This window comes from Corythoichthys intestinalis, chromosome 12 (genome assembly GCF_030265065.1).
Source record: "Corythoichthys intestinalis isolate RoL2023-P3 chromosome 12, ASM3026506v1, whole genome shotgun sequence".
Lineage (NCBI taxonomy): Eukaryota > Metazoa > Chordata > Actinopteri > Syngnathiformes > Syngnathidae > Corythoichthys > Corythoichthys intestinalis.
In genome coordinates this window covers 9543938-9559085 of record NC_080406.1, presented here as the reverse complement: position 1 = coordinate 9559085, position 15148 = coordinate 9543938, and the positions used below count along the sequence as shown (strand labels likewise).

The 15148-nt window shown below is 38.2% G+C and overlaps 1 protein-coding gene across 5 annotated transcripts in view; it reads left to right on the top strand.

The window, feature by feature from the left end:
- Positions 1–15148, top strand: part of LOC130926649 (rho guanine nucleotide exchange factor 7-like) — a 157711-nt gene that overhangs the window by 106418 nt on the left and 36145 nt on the right. For all 5 annotated transcript variants that reach the window (XR_009066265.1, XM_057851670.1, XM_057851674.1 and 2 more), the window contains exons 6-11: positions 9250–9334; positions 11355–11488; positions 11856–12057; positions 12141–12229; positions 13312–13406; positions 13485–13580. Coding sequence is in view for 4 of the 5 variants with exons in the window: in XM_057851670.1 (XP_057707653.1) it covers positions 9250–9334; positions 11355–11488; positions 11856–12057; positions 12141–12229; positions 13312–13406; positions 13485–13580 (701 nt within the window). In the remaining variant the exon portion in view is untranslated. The remainder of the gene's footprint in view (positions 1–9249; positions 9335–11354; positions 11489–11855; positions 12058–12140; positions 12230–13311; positions 13407–13484; positions 13581–15148) is intronic.

Sequence of the window (15148 nt, the reverse complement as noted above, 5' to 3'; positions counted from 1 at the left end):
TCCTCAGCGTCCCTCCTCTCGACTTGGTCGTCGGCCAACGAGAGTTCGGGCCGGAGAAATCGCCCAATGAAACGAGCCCTTTAGCAGTCCCAGACAGCTGAAATGTCTGCAAAGGAGCGTCCCTGCTGATTGTGTTGGGGGAAGGAAGTCTGTTTGTTTAGACTCAATACTGCAGGTCAGTGGAGCTGCAGTTCGATTGTTCAGGTTTTTATCACTCTTTCGTCGGGGCATCGATTGCCGTATTGCGCTATGGAACGATAGTTTCGTTGGGATCTAAATTCACCGCTGTCAATTGGTTGGTCATCAGAGAACTATCATTTTTGTGCAGGACTGTCATGGTAAGACAACTTGGTATTTTATAGATACAGCAGGTTAGTATTTTTTTTTGGAAACAATCATTTCTGTATTGATGTACCTAACATTACTGTTAGGCTTCTTGTTATTTCATTTGTGTATACAGACCATCTTATTGCTATGATGGCACACTATTGAATGAGCTGGTGATCACTGCACGATCTCTGATTTTACGTATGACAACGTACAGTATGTAATCTGCATAGTGGAGATGCTCTTGGTAATATGTGTGTGTCAGAGCAAGCATGTTCAGATACATTACTTTTTTTTTTGTGAAAGTGGACTGAGCAGGATTACATGTAGTTTGGGACTTGGCCATCTGTAGAGCTGAGCTGGATCTTCTCCAGAGTGCTGTGCACTGCTTGGCTCCTAAATCACGTTGCTGAATCTGTTTGATATTTTTTGGGGGGGGGTGTGTATTTATTTCCATTAGAACAAACAAACAAACAAACAAACAAACAAACAAACAAACAAACAAACAAACAAACAACCAAAACATTTCTGTCTTCCTCCAATCTTTTTTTCAATTCAAAATTTTGGGAAAGGGTCTGTACATGAATTGACCCTCATCCCCAACAGATGTCATTTTTTTTACTATAAGGCGCACCTGACGATAAGCCACACCATCCAAATTATACAAAAAAAACAATTTGTTCACATATAAACTGCAGGTGTCCACATTGTATTATAGGATATTGACAGCAAAACACATGCAGCTCATTAGCATATAAAAACCGATATGAGTGTGGTTTTGAAATATACAGTGTAGAGGTGTTAAAAAATTGATTCTGAGACATATCGCGATATTACGTCACGCAAGTCTCGTATTGATTCAAAATCTGTATCAATCCTTAGATGTTAAGGCTGCAACAACTAATCAATTAAATCAGGGGTCCCCAAACCTTTTCCTATGAGGGCCACATAACTTTTCCCTTCTCTGATGAGGGGCCGGGTCAGTTTGTAACAGAAAAAGTGTGATGATTGCAGGAGTGCCTAAATGTAAAAATTTACTGTTTTTCAGAAAGCCACAATCAGATAACCCTTTCTGGATTCTTCACGGAACAAAAGTAAATGAAAAAAAAAAAAAAAAAAAAAAAAATGATATGATATAATATAATTAAATTAGGGCTGTCAAAATTATCGCGTTAACGTTAAAGTAATTTTTAAAAATTAATCACATTAAAATATTTGACGCAATTAACGCACATGCCCCGCTCAAACAGATTAAAATGACAGCACAATGTCATGTCCATTAGTTACTTGTGTTTTTTGGTGTTTTGTCGCCCTCTGCTGGTGCTTGGGTGCGACTGATTTTATGGGTTTCAGCACCATGAGCATTGTGTAATTATTGACATCAACAATGGCGAGCTACTACTTTATTTTTTTGTTTGAAAATTTTACAAATTTTATTAAAACGAAAACATTAAGAGGGGTTTTAATATAAAATTTCTATAACTTGTATTAACATTTATCTTATAAGAACTACAAGTCTTTCTATCCATGGATCGCTTTAACAGAATGTTAATAATGTTAATGCCATCTTGTTGATTAATTGTTATAATAAACAAATATTGACAAATTGAATGTATACGTATATCGGTCTTGTCTTCTTTTTCCATTCCAACAATAATTTACAGAAAAATATGGCATATTTTATAGATGGTTTGAATTACGATTAATTAATTTTTAAGCTGTGATTAACTCGATTAAAAATTTTAATCGTTTGACAGCCCTAAATACAATATAATTAATAATAAATAATAATAGCACTATTTATTAAATAGATAATAACCAAATAACCCTCTCTGGGTTCTTCATAGAAAAAAGCCAGGAAATAAATAACACTATTGAAGAAAAAGAAAAAAATGTTCAGGGGGCCGGACCAATATGGAGGCGGGCCGTAGTTTGGGGACTCCTGAATTAAATCGAATAATAAATTAGTTGCCACTAATTTGATCATCGATTTTTGCTGGCAGCTATGAGCAGTCCCGTTTGGTCGTTTTTTGTGTGTAGTATGACAATGCGCGCGTCAGTGATTAGAGCAAGCGAGAGAGAGAGTTCACTGCTGCTGCGGTTGGGTTGCTGAATCGATAATATTACAAAGTGTTGAGAGTTAGATTATTTTTTTGTGTTGTTCCATCCAGTTTGCCTCCATCAGAGGTGAGTAAATGAAGCCGATCGTATTGTAAACTCTTTGTTGATGAGACGTTACTACTTTGCACAGAGCGCTAAGCTTGTTAGCGATTATGCTAATTCATGTTTTAAGTGTCCATTTGTATTGTGTTGGAGAAGCATATTTGCAGTTGAGTTGTTGCTGGATAAAGTTGTCTCATTTCTTTTTGTAAAGAAACCACACATATAAACCCATTCATATAACAGCATAGTCTTCTTTTAACACAAACTCAAACTGTAAATTGTCATGCAAGAGAGTGTGCTTCCAAATAGGATTTGGATTGTATTTATAAACAACTTTGTGATGAAGAAAAAATATTCATTACAAGACAGTCTGCTCTTTATTTGATTTTGTTGTTTATTTTGGTTAGAGATATAAATGAGTCATTGACACAGTTTATATCAGCACTTTGCCTACAAGAAAAAATGTCAATCAACAGCACTTTTTTAATTTGAATGAAGACTTTTGTCTGATTTGTGTTTTGAGAAATTATTTTTACGCTTTATACTCAGAACCTTTATTAATTTTTTTAAACAGGTTTTATGTACTTAAAACAGTAGTTGTAGACTACAGTACAGTTAATGTCAGGAAGCTGTAATATATTATTTTTGAAGGAAATAGTCATCCATTTTGTCTTTAATGTTATTTACATTATGCCTAAAACAGCTTCAAGTTAAATTGTGAATGTAATTGAAAAAAAGTTACTTTCATCCGATTAATCGATTATAAAAAATAATTCTTAGTTGCAGCCCTATTACAGCCTGTGTTTTTTGGTGGAAATAAACATTTTGGTGGCTGCACTTCAACTCCCGTCCAGTAGTTGGCAGCCAACTACTGTCGTTGCCCAACGACAGCCCCAAAATCTTCACTGCTCTAGAGGAGATCTGCATGGAGGAATGGGCCAAAATACCAGCAACTGTGTGTGACAAACTTGTGAAGAGTTACACAAAACGTTTGGCCTCTGTTATTGCCAACAAAGGGTACATAACAAATATTGAGATGAACTTTTGGTAGGGACCAAATACTTCTTTTCCACCATGATTTGCAAATGAATTCTTTAAAAATCAAACAATGTGATTTTCTGTTTTTTTTTTTTTTCCACATTCTGTCTCTCATGGTTGAGGTTTACCTATGTTGCAATTAAATGCCTCGCTAATATTTTCAAGTGGGAGAACTTGCACAATTAGTGGTTGACTAAATACTTATTTGCCCCACTGTATGTATGAAAATGAAGTCTTTCTTTCAGTGCCGAGCCTTTTTAAAGGATACAATATACGGTATAATACATGCTTTGAAGCAGAAAGAATGGGGTACTTATTTTGCTTTTTGCGGAGTCTTCTTGTCCGGAATAGTCTATAGTTGTAATGTCATACTGTCTAAGAACTCAAAGCTACATCCTCGTATCACCTTGAGGCATATCAGCAATCAGAGCGGAAGATGAATAAAGATACAAATCTCAGTCACTCATTTCTAGTAGTACTGAAGCGCAAATAACCAGTTCTCCTCGGCAAGAGGCTCTCATAATCATCAAAGATACAATCACTGTCATTCATACGAACTGTGAGTAACACTGACACGAACGATCGAGTTTTAAGAAATAGAGTGACATCAGGTCAGGAGCACTTTTTGACATATTCTTTGGTACATTTCTCAGATCAGACTTGCAATTCTCAAAACTACAGTACTTGTTCAATCTTCACAACATCGCATCACTAGTTCGCATCAAAAAAGCAGTTTCTCATTCCTTTGAGCAAGTTACAGATGTTTTTGTGCATCCGTGCAAATGATTTTGTACAATTCTCTCCTGTTTCCTACATTATCAGTTGCAGCTGCCATGATGATCAAAATGGTTGATCATGGGTCTCTACCTAATAGTCTCACCACCCACGACATCTAGTCATTACTTCATCGCATAAGCATTTACATGCAAAATGGATGAACATGCTGTCGGAATATGTCAACATGTTTGTGCTTATTTGTGAGCATTTTCATTACTGATTTTACGTAACTTATTTTAACCTGCCGAAATTTGTAATCGTTTGAGATAGGGTTGTTCCCATCATGTTTTTTTGCTCCCGATCTGATCCCGATCGTTTTAGTTTGAGTATCTGCTGATCCCGATATTTTCCAATCCGATTGCTTTTTTTTTTTTAACTCCCGATTCAATTCCAATCATTCCCGATAATTTTTCCCGATCATATACATTTTGGCAATGCATTAAGAAAAAAATGAATAAAACTCGGACGAATATATACATTCAACATACAGTACACAAGTACTGTATTTGTTTATTATGACAATAAATCCTCAAGATGGCATTTACATTATTAACATTCTTTCTGTGAGAGGGATCCACGGATAGAAACTTGTAATTCTTAAAGGATAAATGTGACCTTGTATATTGTGACTAAATATTACCATCTAGTTTATTTGTTTAGCTTTCAGTAAATGATACTGTAGCCATTTAACTTCTGCCCAAATGCATGATGGGAAGTGCAACCATGACTGTACGTACTGGTACCAATTGATATATTTTCTTAGAGTTGAGAAATAAAATAGGGTGTTAAGAAAAAGATCAACTACTAACTTTCTTCTCCACATTGCTTCCCACGACATGTCTAATTGTTGAGAGCGGGAATGTAAGGCCTTAGCCAATTAAAAATAAGCTTCAAAGGCTGCCAAAATTCTCTCTACTCATTTAAAGTTGCCTTATAACTCTATGTATACGTTAAATGTTGCCATAATAGATTGAACGCGACTGCGTGAGTGGGTAGTGCAGCGCATGCATTAATTGCGTTAAATATTTTAAAGTTATTACCGCCGGTAACACGATAAATTTGATAGCCCTAGTTTAAGGCAAAACTAAAGACTGGATGGGTGTAAGACATTTTGTCTGTAACATTAAATACAATTACAAAACGATTTAATTAAAAAAATAAATAAATATATATATATATATATATAGATATATATTAAGAAAAGGCATGTCCGATATTTTTTTGCCGATTCCGATACTTTGAAAATGGCGTGATCGGAGCCGATCGAGTTTGAGACAATGTGAGTTTCCACCACGCCAACATAAACAGGAAATGGTTTGCAAACCACAACAGAATGGTAATGAAGTTCCTACCATTATACTCCCCATTCCTCAATCCCATAGATGATTTTTTTCTCCACATGGAGATGGCAAGTGTATGATTGCCAGCCTCTCAATCGGATGACTCTCCTAAATGCCATGAATGCAACATGCAGTGACATCACAACAGATGGCTGCAGAGGCTGGGTAAGGCATTCAAGAAGATTCTCTCCAAGCTGTATAGCAAGCGAGGACATCAGTTGTGACGTTGATGAAAATTTATGGCCAAACATTGAGGAGCGTTAAGATGTTTAGAAAGAATGGTTGAATAATCCTAACAACATTTGAAGTTTAGTTGTGCCGATTGTCTTATGTTCATATTTCTAATTTTGCTTTTATGTTATATTTCTTTGTGATACTCAGTGCTGTCTTTTGCTTTCTGTATTGCAATGTCATGGTCTGTAAAGGTTGTAAAAACGTTAAAAGTGTAAACTGAATCTTTTCCAGTCTCTTGCAATAAAACTCCCACACACAAAGGTGTAACTTGTAGTTTTCATCAAAACTTCAGCAAGTCTTCAGCATCTGAGCCTTCCTAACTGTTTAATTATGAGCATGACTAAGCAGTTTGACTCGCTTGTCTGTAAACAATGAAACAAGGACTTGTAATTCTTTCTTTCTTTCTTTATTTTCCCTTCAGGCATGACAAATCCAAACCAACATACAGCATTTATATGTGTTTACTATTAATTCAACCCAAAAAGAAAAGGGCAGACGGGAGAAGCCGAAGCTTATTGAATCCCGCCCCCAGTATACCATAGGATGCAGAAAATATCGAATAACTTTTTTTTTTTTTTTTTTTACCATCCCCTTGATTGTTCATTTTCCCAATAGTCCATTGTCGATCATAGCAATGTGCTCGTTTTGTAGATGAACTCCAGTAGATTAGTTAATAATTCAGTGGTTAGTTTATTCAGTTGATTCGATCCAGAAGATAGGGAATAGCTGAGGACCGATGGCAGGCCGTGTCCGCCACCCCCCTTTCGTCGACTTAATCCTCGTCGCTGTTTTCATTCTTTGCTGCCTTCCGACCAACATTCATCGCAAGGTTGCGCAGCAAGTTGCATTGCCATTCCGGTTGTGGCAGTGTTGGATGCCGCCAGGTCATTCTTCACCTTTAATATATCATCACAGGCCTTGTTGAGGCTGACATTCACTCCAGCGATAGCATTGACTGCAGTATTTGCCAATTCCACTGATCGCTTTTGGCTATCCAACACTTTGATGATGTTCCGACGAATCAAGTGTGCTCCAAGCCCCTGAAAAAGAAAAACATCCTCGACGTCTTCCACTTCGAGTGAGGTCAGACACAGCGGCTGCCATCTACAGTGGGGCAAATAAGTATTTAGTCAACCACCAATTGTGCAAGTTCTCCTACTTGAAAAGATTAGAGATGCCTGTAATTGTCAACATGGGTAAACCTCAACCATTAGAGACAGAATGAAAAAAAACCCCATAAAATCACATTGTTTGATTTTTAAATAATTTATTTTCAAAGAGTGGAAATAAGTATTTGGTCACCTACAAACAAGTAAGATTTTTGGCTGTCAAAGAGATCTAGCTTCTAACGAGGTCTAACGAGGCTCCACTTGTTACCTGTATTAATGGCACCTGTTTTAACTCATTATCGGTATAAAAGACAGATGTCCACAATCTCAGTCAGTCACACTCCAAACTCCACTATGGCCAAGACCAAAGAGCTGTCGAAGGACACCAGAGACAAAATTGTAGACCTTCACCAGGCTGGGAAGACTGATTCTGCAATAGGTAAAACTCTTGGTGTAAAGAAATCAACTGTGGGAGCAATTATTAGAAAATGGAAGACATACAAGACCACTGATAATCTCCCTCGATCTGGGACTCCATGCAAAATCTCACCCTGTGGCGTCAAAATGATAACAAGAACGGTGAGCAAAAATACCAGAACCACATGGGGGGACCTAGTGAATGACGTACAGAGAGCTTGGACCACAGTGACAAAGGCTACTATCAGTAACACAATGCGCCGCCAGGGACTCAAATCCTGCACTGCCAGACGTGTCCCCCTGCTGAAGATAGTACATGTCCAGGCCCTTCTGCGGTTCGCTAGAGAGCATTTGGATGATCAAGAAGAGGACTGGGAGAATGTGTTATGGTCAGATAAAAACAAAATAGAACTATTGGGTAGAAACACAGGTTCTCGTGTTTGGAGGAGAAAGAATAATGAATTGCATCCGAAGAACACCATACCCACTGTGAAGCATGGGGGTGGAAACATCATGCTTTGGGGCTGTTTTTCTGCAAAGGGACCAAAACGACTGATCTGTGTAAAGGAAAAATGAATGGGGCCATGTATCGAGAGATTTTGAGCGAAAATCTCCTTCCATCAGCAAGGGCATTGAAGATGAGATGTGGCTGGGTGTTTCAGCATGACAGTGATCCAAAACACACAGCCAGGGCAACAAAGGAGTGGCTTCGTAAGAAGCATTTCAAGGTCCTGGAGTGGCCTAGCCAGTCTCCAGATCTCAACCCCATAGAAAATCTGTGGAGGGAGTTTAAAGTCCGTGTTGCCCAACGACAGCCCCAAAACATCACTGGTCAAGAGGAGATTTGCATGGAGGAATGGGCCAAAATACTAGCAACAGTGTGTGAAAAGCTTGTGAAGAGTTACAGAAACTGTTTGGCCTCTGTTACTGCCAACAAAGGGTACATAACAAAGTATTGAGATGAACTTTTGGTATCGACCAAATACTTATTTTCCACTATGATTTGCAAATAAATTATTTAAAAATCATTATTTATTTTTTTTCCCCACATTCTGTCTCTGATGCTTGAGGTTTACCCATGTTGACAACTACAGGCCTCTCTAATATTTTCAAGTGGAAGAACTTGCACAAGTAGTGGTTGACTAAATACTTATTTGCCCCACTTGAAAGTGTTTCCTGGGCAGGCGCGTTGTCCAGGTTCTGATCGCATTGTAGAAAAGATCTTGTCCAGGGCACCCAGTGACCAATTGACCAGTTCCATGTCGTTACAAAATGTCACAATACTACTATAAGAAGTCAATTGTCTGTGCATTTCCAGCCAAAAGATTATCTGACCTTGTGATGAATTCTGACAGCACTGACATGTTCATTGACACAGAAATTTAATTTTGAGCGATAGACAAAGTATTTTGCACAGAAAACTGGCGTTTGCAGGTAATCCATGTTGTTTTGCTACTTGTGCAAAATGTTGTGAGGATTGGACAAGTACTTTTGAGAAATTCAATTCTGATCTGAGAAACGTACCAAAGATTTCGGATCACATAATCGGATCGGGACATCCCTATTTAGGATAATGCACATTGATCTATTCATCAGTAATTATTTCACAAGAAAACGTCATTTGCTCTTGTTTAAACCGCACTGGACTAAAAGCCACAGGGGTCCACATTGTATTATGACATATTTACGCCTAAAGAAATGCAGATGATTAAACTGTAAAAATCTATAAGTTCCCCGCACTGGGCTATAATGGTTGAAAGTAGTGGGGGAAAATAGTGGCAGATAATCTGAAAATTACCCTATGCGTTGTGAATGGTACACTAAAACTTCTCTCTCATCCACAGCCATTTGAAGCCACTGACCTGCTGCTTGGCCTAAATTTCTCAAAGGTGCTGAGTACTCTCGTGGCTCTGAATAAAGTGACAGCAGGTTTGTATGACTATAAAGCCCCTTACCGACCCTTTTAGTATTTACCCAGGTCGCGCTCATGTCTGAAAGCAATTACCCGGGTTGTTTTTTGGGATATTACCTGGAAATCTACCATGTTGTGACATAGTCAAATGCCCAGAGCTTTCCCGGGCAGTGTTATGTTTGATTCCAACAGGTTATGTTCCATGTCAGAGCGTAGTTATTAACCAGCTTTTTAACAAAACATCTGACAACTGTTCCCCGATCTGAAGGCTTTTTGGGAAAAACAACTTTTGATTGAGACGGCTGTGCGACGCTTCATAGTTTTATTCCTATTACTGTTAATATATTTTAGATAAACGTGATTGAGAGCTGTCTTTGTTCAGTGTTTTTTTGCAAATTAACCCTTTAACACCTAAGCCTATTTTGGCTGAATTTGCATGCATTTGATGTTGCCTTTATATTTCAAAGAAAAAAAATGTTCACATTGGCCAAGTTGGGCCCCTTTTTTCAGGACACCTTGAACTTAATGTCCAAACTGTTGTTTTCTTCACTGACCAATTATAATCCACATTTTGGACCCAAAAAGACAAAAAAAATCCCAAAATATTTTTTCAAAATTTGTAATGTTGATGTCCCATTGACAACCAAACATGCTCCACCAACCGTTTTGAAGCTTGATAATATTTATTCAACTTGTTAGGATAAACATTCAATAGAAAAAAATAAGATTGAATTGTTTTATGTTTGACAATTTGACACAAACAGCAAGTATGGTCATAGGCGTTTTTGGCCTTTACACGTACTATGGTCAAAACAGGTTATATATAGTGGAAAATAGTGAGAAAAAATGTATATCATCTAACACAAAAAGGGTTTGGAGGATATCTCTTTGTGAAGTTAGGTATTATACCCATCACATTATCTAAAGTATATACGTACATGCAATCAAGCTTCTCGAACACTCATCTTCAGAAAAATTGAAAAGATTATAGTGAAGAATAAATATATATAACATTAAAAAAAGTATTTTCAAAAATATTGACAAGTAGATCAGTTCAATTCAAAATTTTCTGGCATACGACCCAATAATTTTTTTTTTTTTTTTTGCGCACTCACTAAAGCTTCTGCATGATCAGGTCACGGAGCTGCGTCACACACAACGTCACACAGTCTACTCTTTCACTGTTTGCGCGCTGCTGTCACTTCTACTCGCAGAGACGCCGACTCATCCCAGGAAAACAACGACAAATACGGCTCATCTTCTTCCTTGAGTTAATGAAATAATGCATTAGCTTGCCCTAAATTTAGTTTTAGATTCATTCTGCACGTTTCAAAGTTGCTCGCTCAATCCAACCGGCCGTTGCTTGGTTCGCATGCCTCCTTTTCCTTAGTTGGCGCCTCGCTCGGAAATTGATTAAAAATGTCCACATTCGGTTCGTCCTTCTGACATCACAACGGCTCTTGGGATATGTAATCTTTTGTGCTGCTTTCGGTTTTGAAAAAGGACAAGAAATGATGGAAATATGGAGATATATACATGGTCAATGCAGCGTTTTAATGCATATTTATGAGTGCAATAAAACTCAAATGACATTATCTCCCGTTTTTCTTGGTCGATTTACTTCAAATAAAAACTGATGTGGACATCAACTTCCGCACTTTCAAATGAGACCAACCAGTGGCACGTGGGTGACGTAATTACAGCGTGACGAAGCTTCAAAGACGTCATGCGTAAACGCGTCGCTGCTGACACGTTCGGTGTTAAAGGGTTAATAGGTTAGCTTGGTACAATATTTAACCTTCGGGCCTGATAAATACAGTTACATTTCCCTATGTCTGAAAGTGGCCGAGCAAGATTCCGAGTAAAATTAACTGCTAATATTGTGGGATATTATGTTTAAGAGCAGCTTTTAGTGTGAGAGTTTTCTATGACTAAGTGTTTGTATTAAAAGACAGTTGCGTAGTCAATGAGCATGTGTAGGCACTGACTGCAGCTACGAGTTGTAACATATTTTTATTCCTGGCCTTTCCTCACCAGATATTGGCGTGGGCAGTGATTCTGTGTGTGCCCGACATTCTTCCGCCCACCGTATTAAGTCTTTCGAGTCTCTGGCCTCCCAGGCTTCATTGGGTCGATCCTCCAAGCTGCTACAGAACCAGTTTCGCAGTCTGGTAAGTGCAACGATTTAAATGAATTGAATGGAATAAAGTGTATTGTTCACATCAATAGCTATTGATGGCATGGAAAAAAATGCCTGCCATTGTGCATCCAAAGGCATTGCTTAGTGGAAACATTTGAAGTCTTAACTCATCTAAAGAACACTCCAATGTGAAAAGATTTCTCAAAAATGACAGACAATATGGTTGGAATAGTCATTTGAAAATGAGTATGAAGCAGCAAGAATTTAAAAAACTGATTCATGAGTTTGGAAGAAATATAGCATTTATTGTAGAAAAAAAAATCGCTTCCTTAGGGAATGTTTTTTTTATATAAGATCACATAAAGAAAAATGGTTAGCACTGTTGTATTTTATTTCAGGACATGTCAGAGAACTGCGGGCAGCAGCTGCTGGTAAAGGCGCGTTTCAACTTCCTGCAAACCAATGAGGATGAGCTCACCTTTAATAAGGGTGACATCATCAGCGTGACTCGTCAAGAGGATGGAGGCTGGTGGGAGGGGACCCTCAACGGCAAGACTGGATGGTTTCCTAGCAACTACGTCCGTGAAGCCAAAGGCTCTGGTGAGTTTCGTGTTTTTTACCTGGAAGCTTGAATGGAATTTTTAATTTCTGACACCGATAACTGAATTCATTTTTTTCCATAGACAAACAAGTCTCACCGAAGTCCGGTACCCTCAAAAGTCCGCCTAAAGGCTTCGACACATCTGCCATAAGCAAGACATACTATAACTTGGTATATACGTCACACACAGTTGCATTTTCAATAGGGTTGTTCCGATCATGTTTTTTTGCTCCTGATTGCTCCCGATCCGATCCCGATCATTTTAGTTTGAGTATCTGCCGATCCTGATATTTCCCGATCCGATTGCTTTTTTTTTGCTCCCGATTCAATTCCAATCATTCCCGATAATTTTTCCTGATCATATAAATTTTGGCAATGCATTAAGAAAAAAATGAATAAAACTCGGACGAATATATACATTCAACACACAGTACATAAGTACTGTATTTGTTTATTATGACAATAAATCCTGAAGATGGCATTTACATTATTAACATTCTTTCTGTGAGAGGGATCCACGGAGAGAAAGACTTGTAATTCTTAAAGGATAAATGTGACTTTGTATATTGTGACTAAATATTGCCATGTAGTGTATTTGTTGAGCTTTCAGTAAATGATACTGTAGCCATCTGTTCTGCCCAAATGCATGATGGGAAGTGCACCCATGACTGTGCGTAGTGGTACCAATTGATATATCTTCTCTGCGTTGGGAAATAACATAGGGAGTTAAGAAAAACATCAATAACTACCTTTCTTCCCCACATTTCTTCCCACAATGTTTCTAATCATAGGGAGAGGAATTGTAAGGCTTTAGCCAATCAAAAAAAGGCTCCAAAGGCTGCCAAAATTCACTCTACTCATTTTATGCTGCCTTTTAGCTCTATATATAGGGAAAACGGCGCCATTACAGACTGAACGTGACAATGCGTGAGTGGGCCGTGCAGCGCATGCATTAATTGCGCTAAATATTTAACGTGATAAATAAAAAAAAAAAAAATAGTTACCGCTGTTAACGGGATAAATTTGATAACCCTACCTTAAGCCTAAACTAAAGACTCTGGATGAATGTAACATATTATGTCTAAAGTTAAATACAATTAGAAACAATTTATTTAAAATATATATATATATATTAAAAAAAGGCATGTCCGATATTTTTTTGCTGATTCCGATACTTTGAAAATGACGGGATCGGAATTTTCAGCATTATCATGTACAGGTATTTTCCTTGAATTTTCAATCTTGTATTATAGGTGTTGCAGAACATTTTAGAAACAGAGACAGAATATTCTAAGGACCTCCAGAGCCTCCTCGCAAATTACCTGCGTCCTCTTCAGACCTTTGAAAAGTAGGACCGCATTGCACTATCAGAGCCACATTGTAAAACATGTTCAACTAAACAACTGCAATCTGTCCACCCCTCCAGGGTGAGCAGTGCTGATGTATCTCTTATCCTGGGAAATCTGGAAGAAATCAGCACGTTTCAACAGATGCTTGTCCAATCACTGGAGGAATGCACCAAGTAAGTCTCACCCCCCCCCCTCTAGCACCCGTCCCACTGCAGCAGCAACAGCAGGGTCCTGATGCCTAGCATACCTAGACATGTAGAGCCATCTAGTGTTGGCCTCCTGTACTACAAAGCTCGTTATGTGAAGTCCAGGTATACAGTTTTGTTAGAAATGGCGACAGGGCAAACAATATTAATTATGTTAATACTTGATTAATTAATAATGTATACTTTTCGTCATGTCCATTACCCGCGAGCAAGAGTATACTAATAATTAAGTAATAGTGTAAAGACGTGAGTCCTGAAGTTGCAATTTCATCAGAGTGTATTAATTCCAAAGATAACAAGTTCAGAATCCTGGCTGATAGTTCTCATTCCCCGAGTAAACCCAAAATAGCGGAAGTATCAGTAATGTTCTGCAGCCATTGTACATCCTAATGTATTACCTACAGTGGGGCAAATAAGTATTTCGTCAACCACTAATTGTGCAAGTTCTCCCAGTTGAAAATATTAAAGAGGCCTATAATTGTCAACATGGGTAAACCTCAACCATGAGAGACAGAATGTGGGAAAAAAAAATAGAAAATCACATTGTTTGATTTTTAAAGAATTTATTTGCAAATCATGGTGGAAAAAAGGTATTTGGTCAATACCAAAAGTTCATCTCAATACTTTGTTACAGTTGTGGTCAAAAGTTTACATACACTTGTGAAGAACATAATGTCATGGCTCTCTTGAGTTTCCAGTTATTTCTACAACTCTGATTTTTCTCTGATAGAGTGATTGGAACAGATACTTCTTTGTCACAAAAAACATTCATGAAGTTTGGTTCTTTTATGACTTTATTATGGGTGAACTGAAAAAAGTGATCAAATCTGCTGGGTCAAAAATATACATACAGCAGCGCTAATATTTGGTAACATGTCCCTTGGCCATTTTCACTTCAATTAGGCGCTTTTGGTAGCCATCCACAAGCTTCTGGCAAGCTTCTGGTTGAATCTTTGACAACTCCTCTTGACAGAATTGGTGCAGTTCAGTTAAATTTGATGGCTTTCTGACATGGACTTGTTTCTTCAGCATTGTCCACAAGTTCTCAATGGGGTTTAAGTCAGGACTTTGGGAAGGCCATTCGAAAACCTTAATTCTAGCCTGATTTAGCCATTCCATTACCACTTTTGATGTGTGTTTGGGGTCATTGTCCTGTTGGAACACCCAACTGCGCCCAAGACCCAATCTTCGGGCTGATGACATTAGGTTATCTTGAAGAATTTGAAGGTAATCCTCCTTCTTCATTATCCCATTTACTCTCTGTAAAGCACCAGTTCCATTGGTAGCAAAACAGCCCCACAGCATGATACTACCACCACCGTGCTTGACGGTAGGTATGGTGTACTTGGGGTTAAAGGCCTCACCTTTTCTCCTCCAAACATATTGCTGGGCATTGTGGCCAAACAGCTCGATTTTTGTTTCGTCTGACCACAGAACTTTCCTCCAGAAGGTCTTATCTTTGTCCATGTGATCAGCAGCAAACTTCAGTCGAGCCTTAAGGTGCCGCTTTTAGAGCAAGGGCTTCCTTCTTGCAC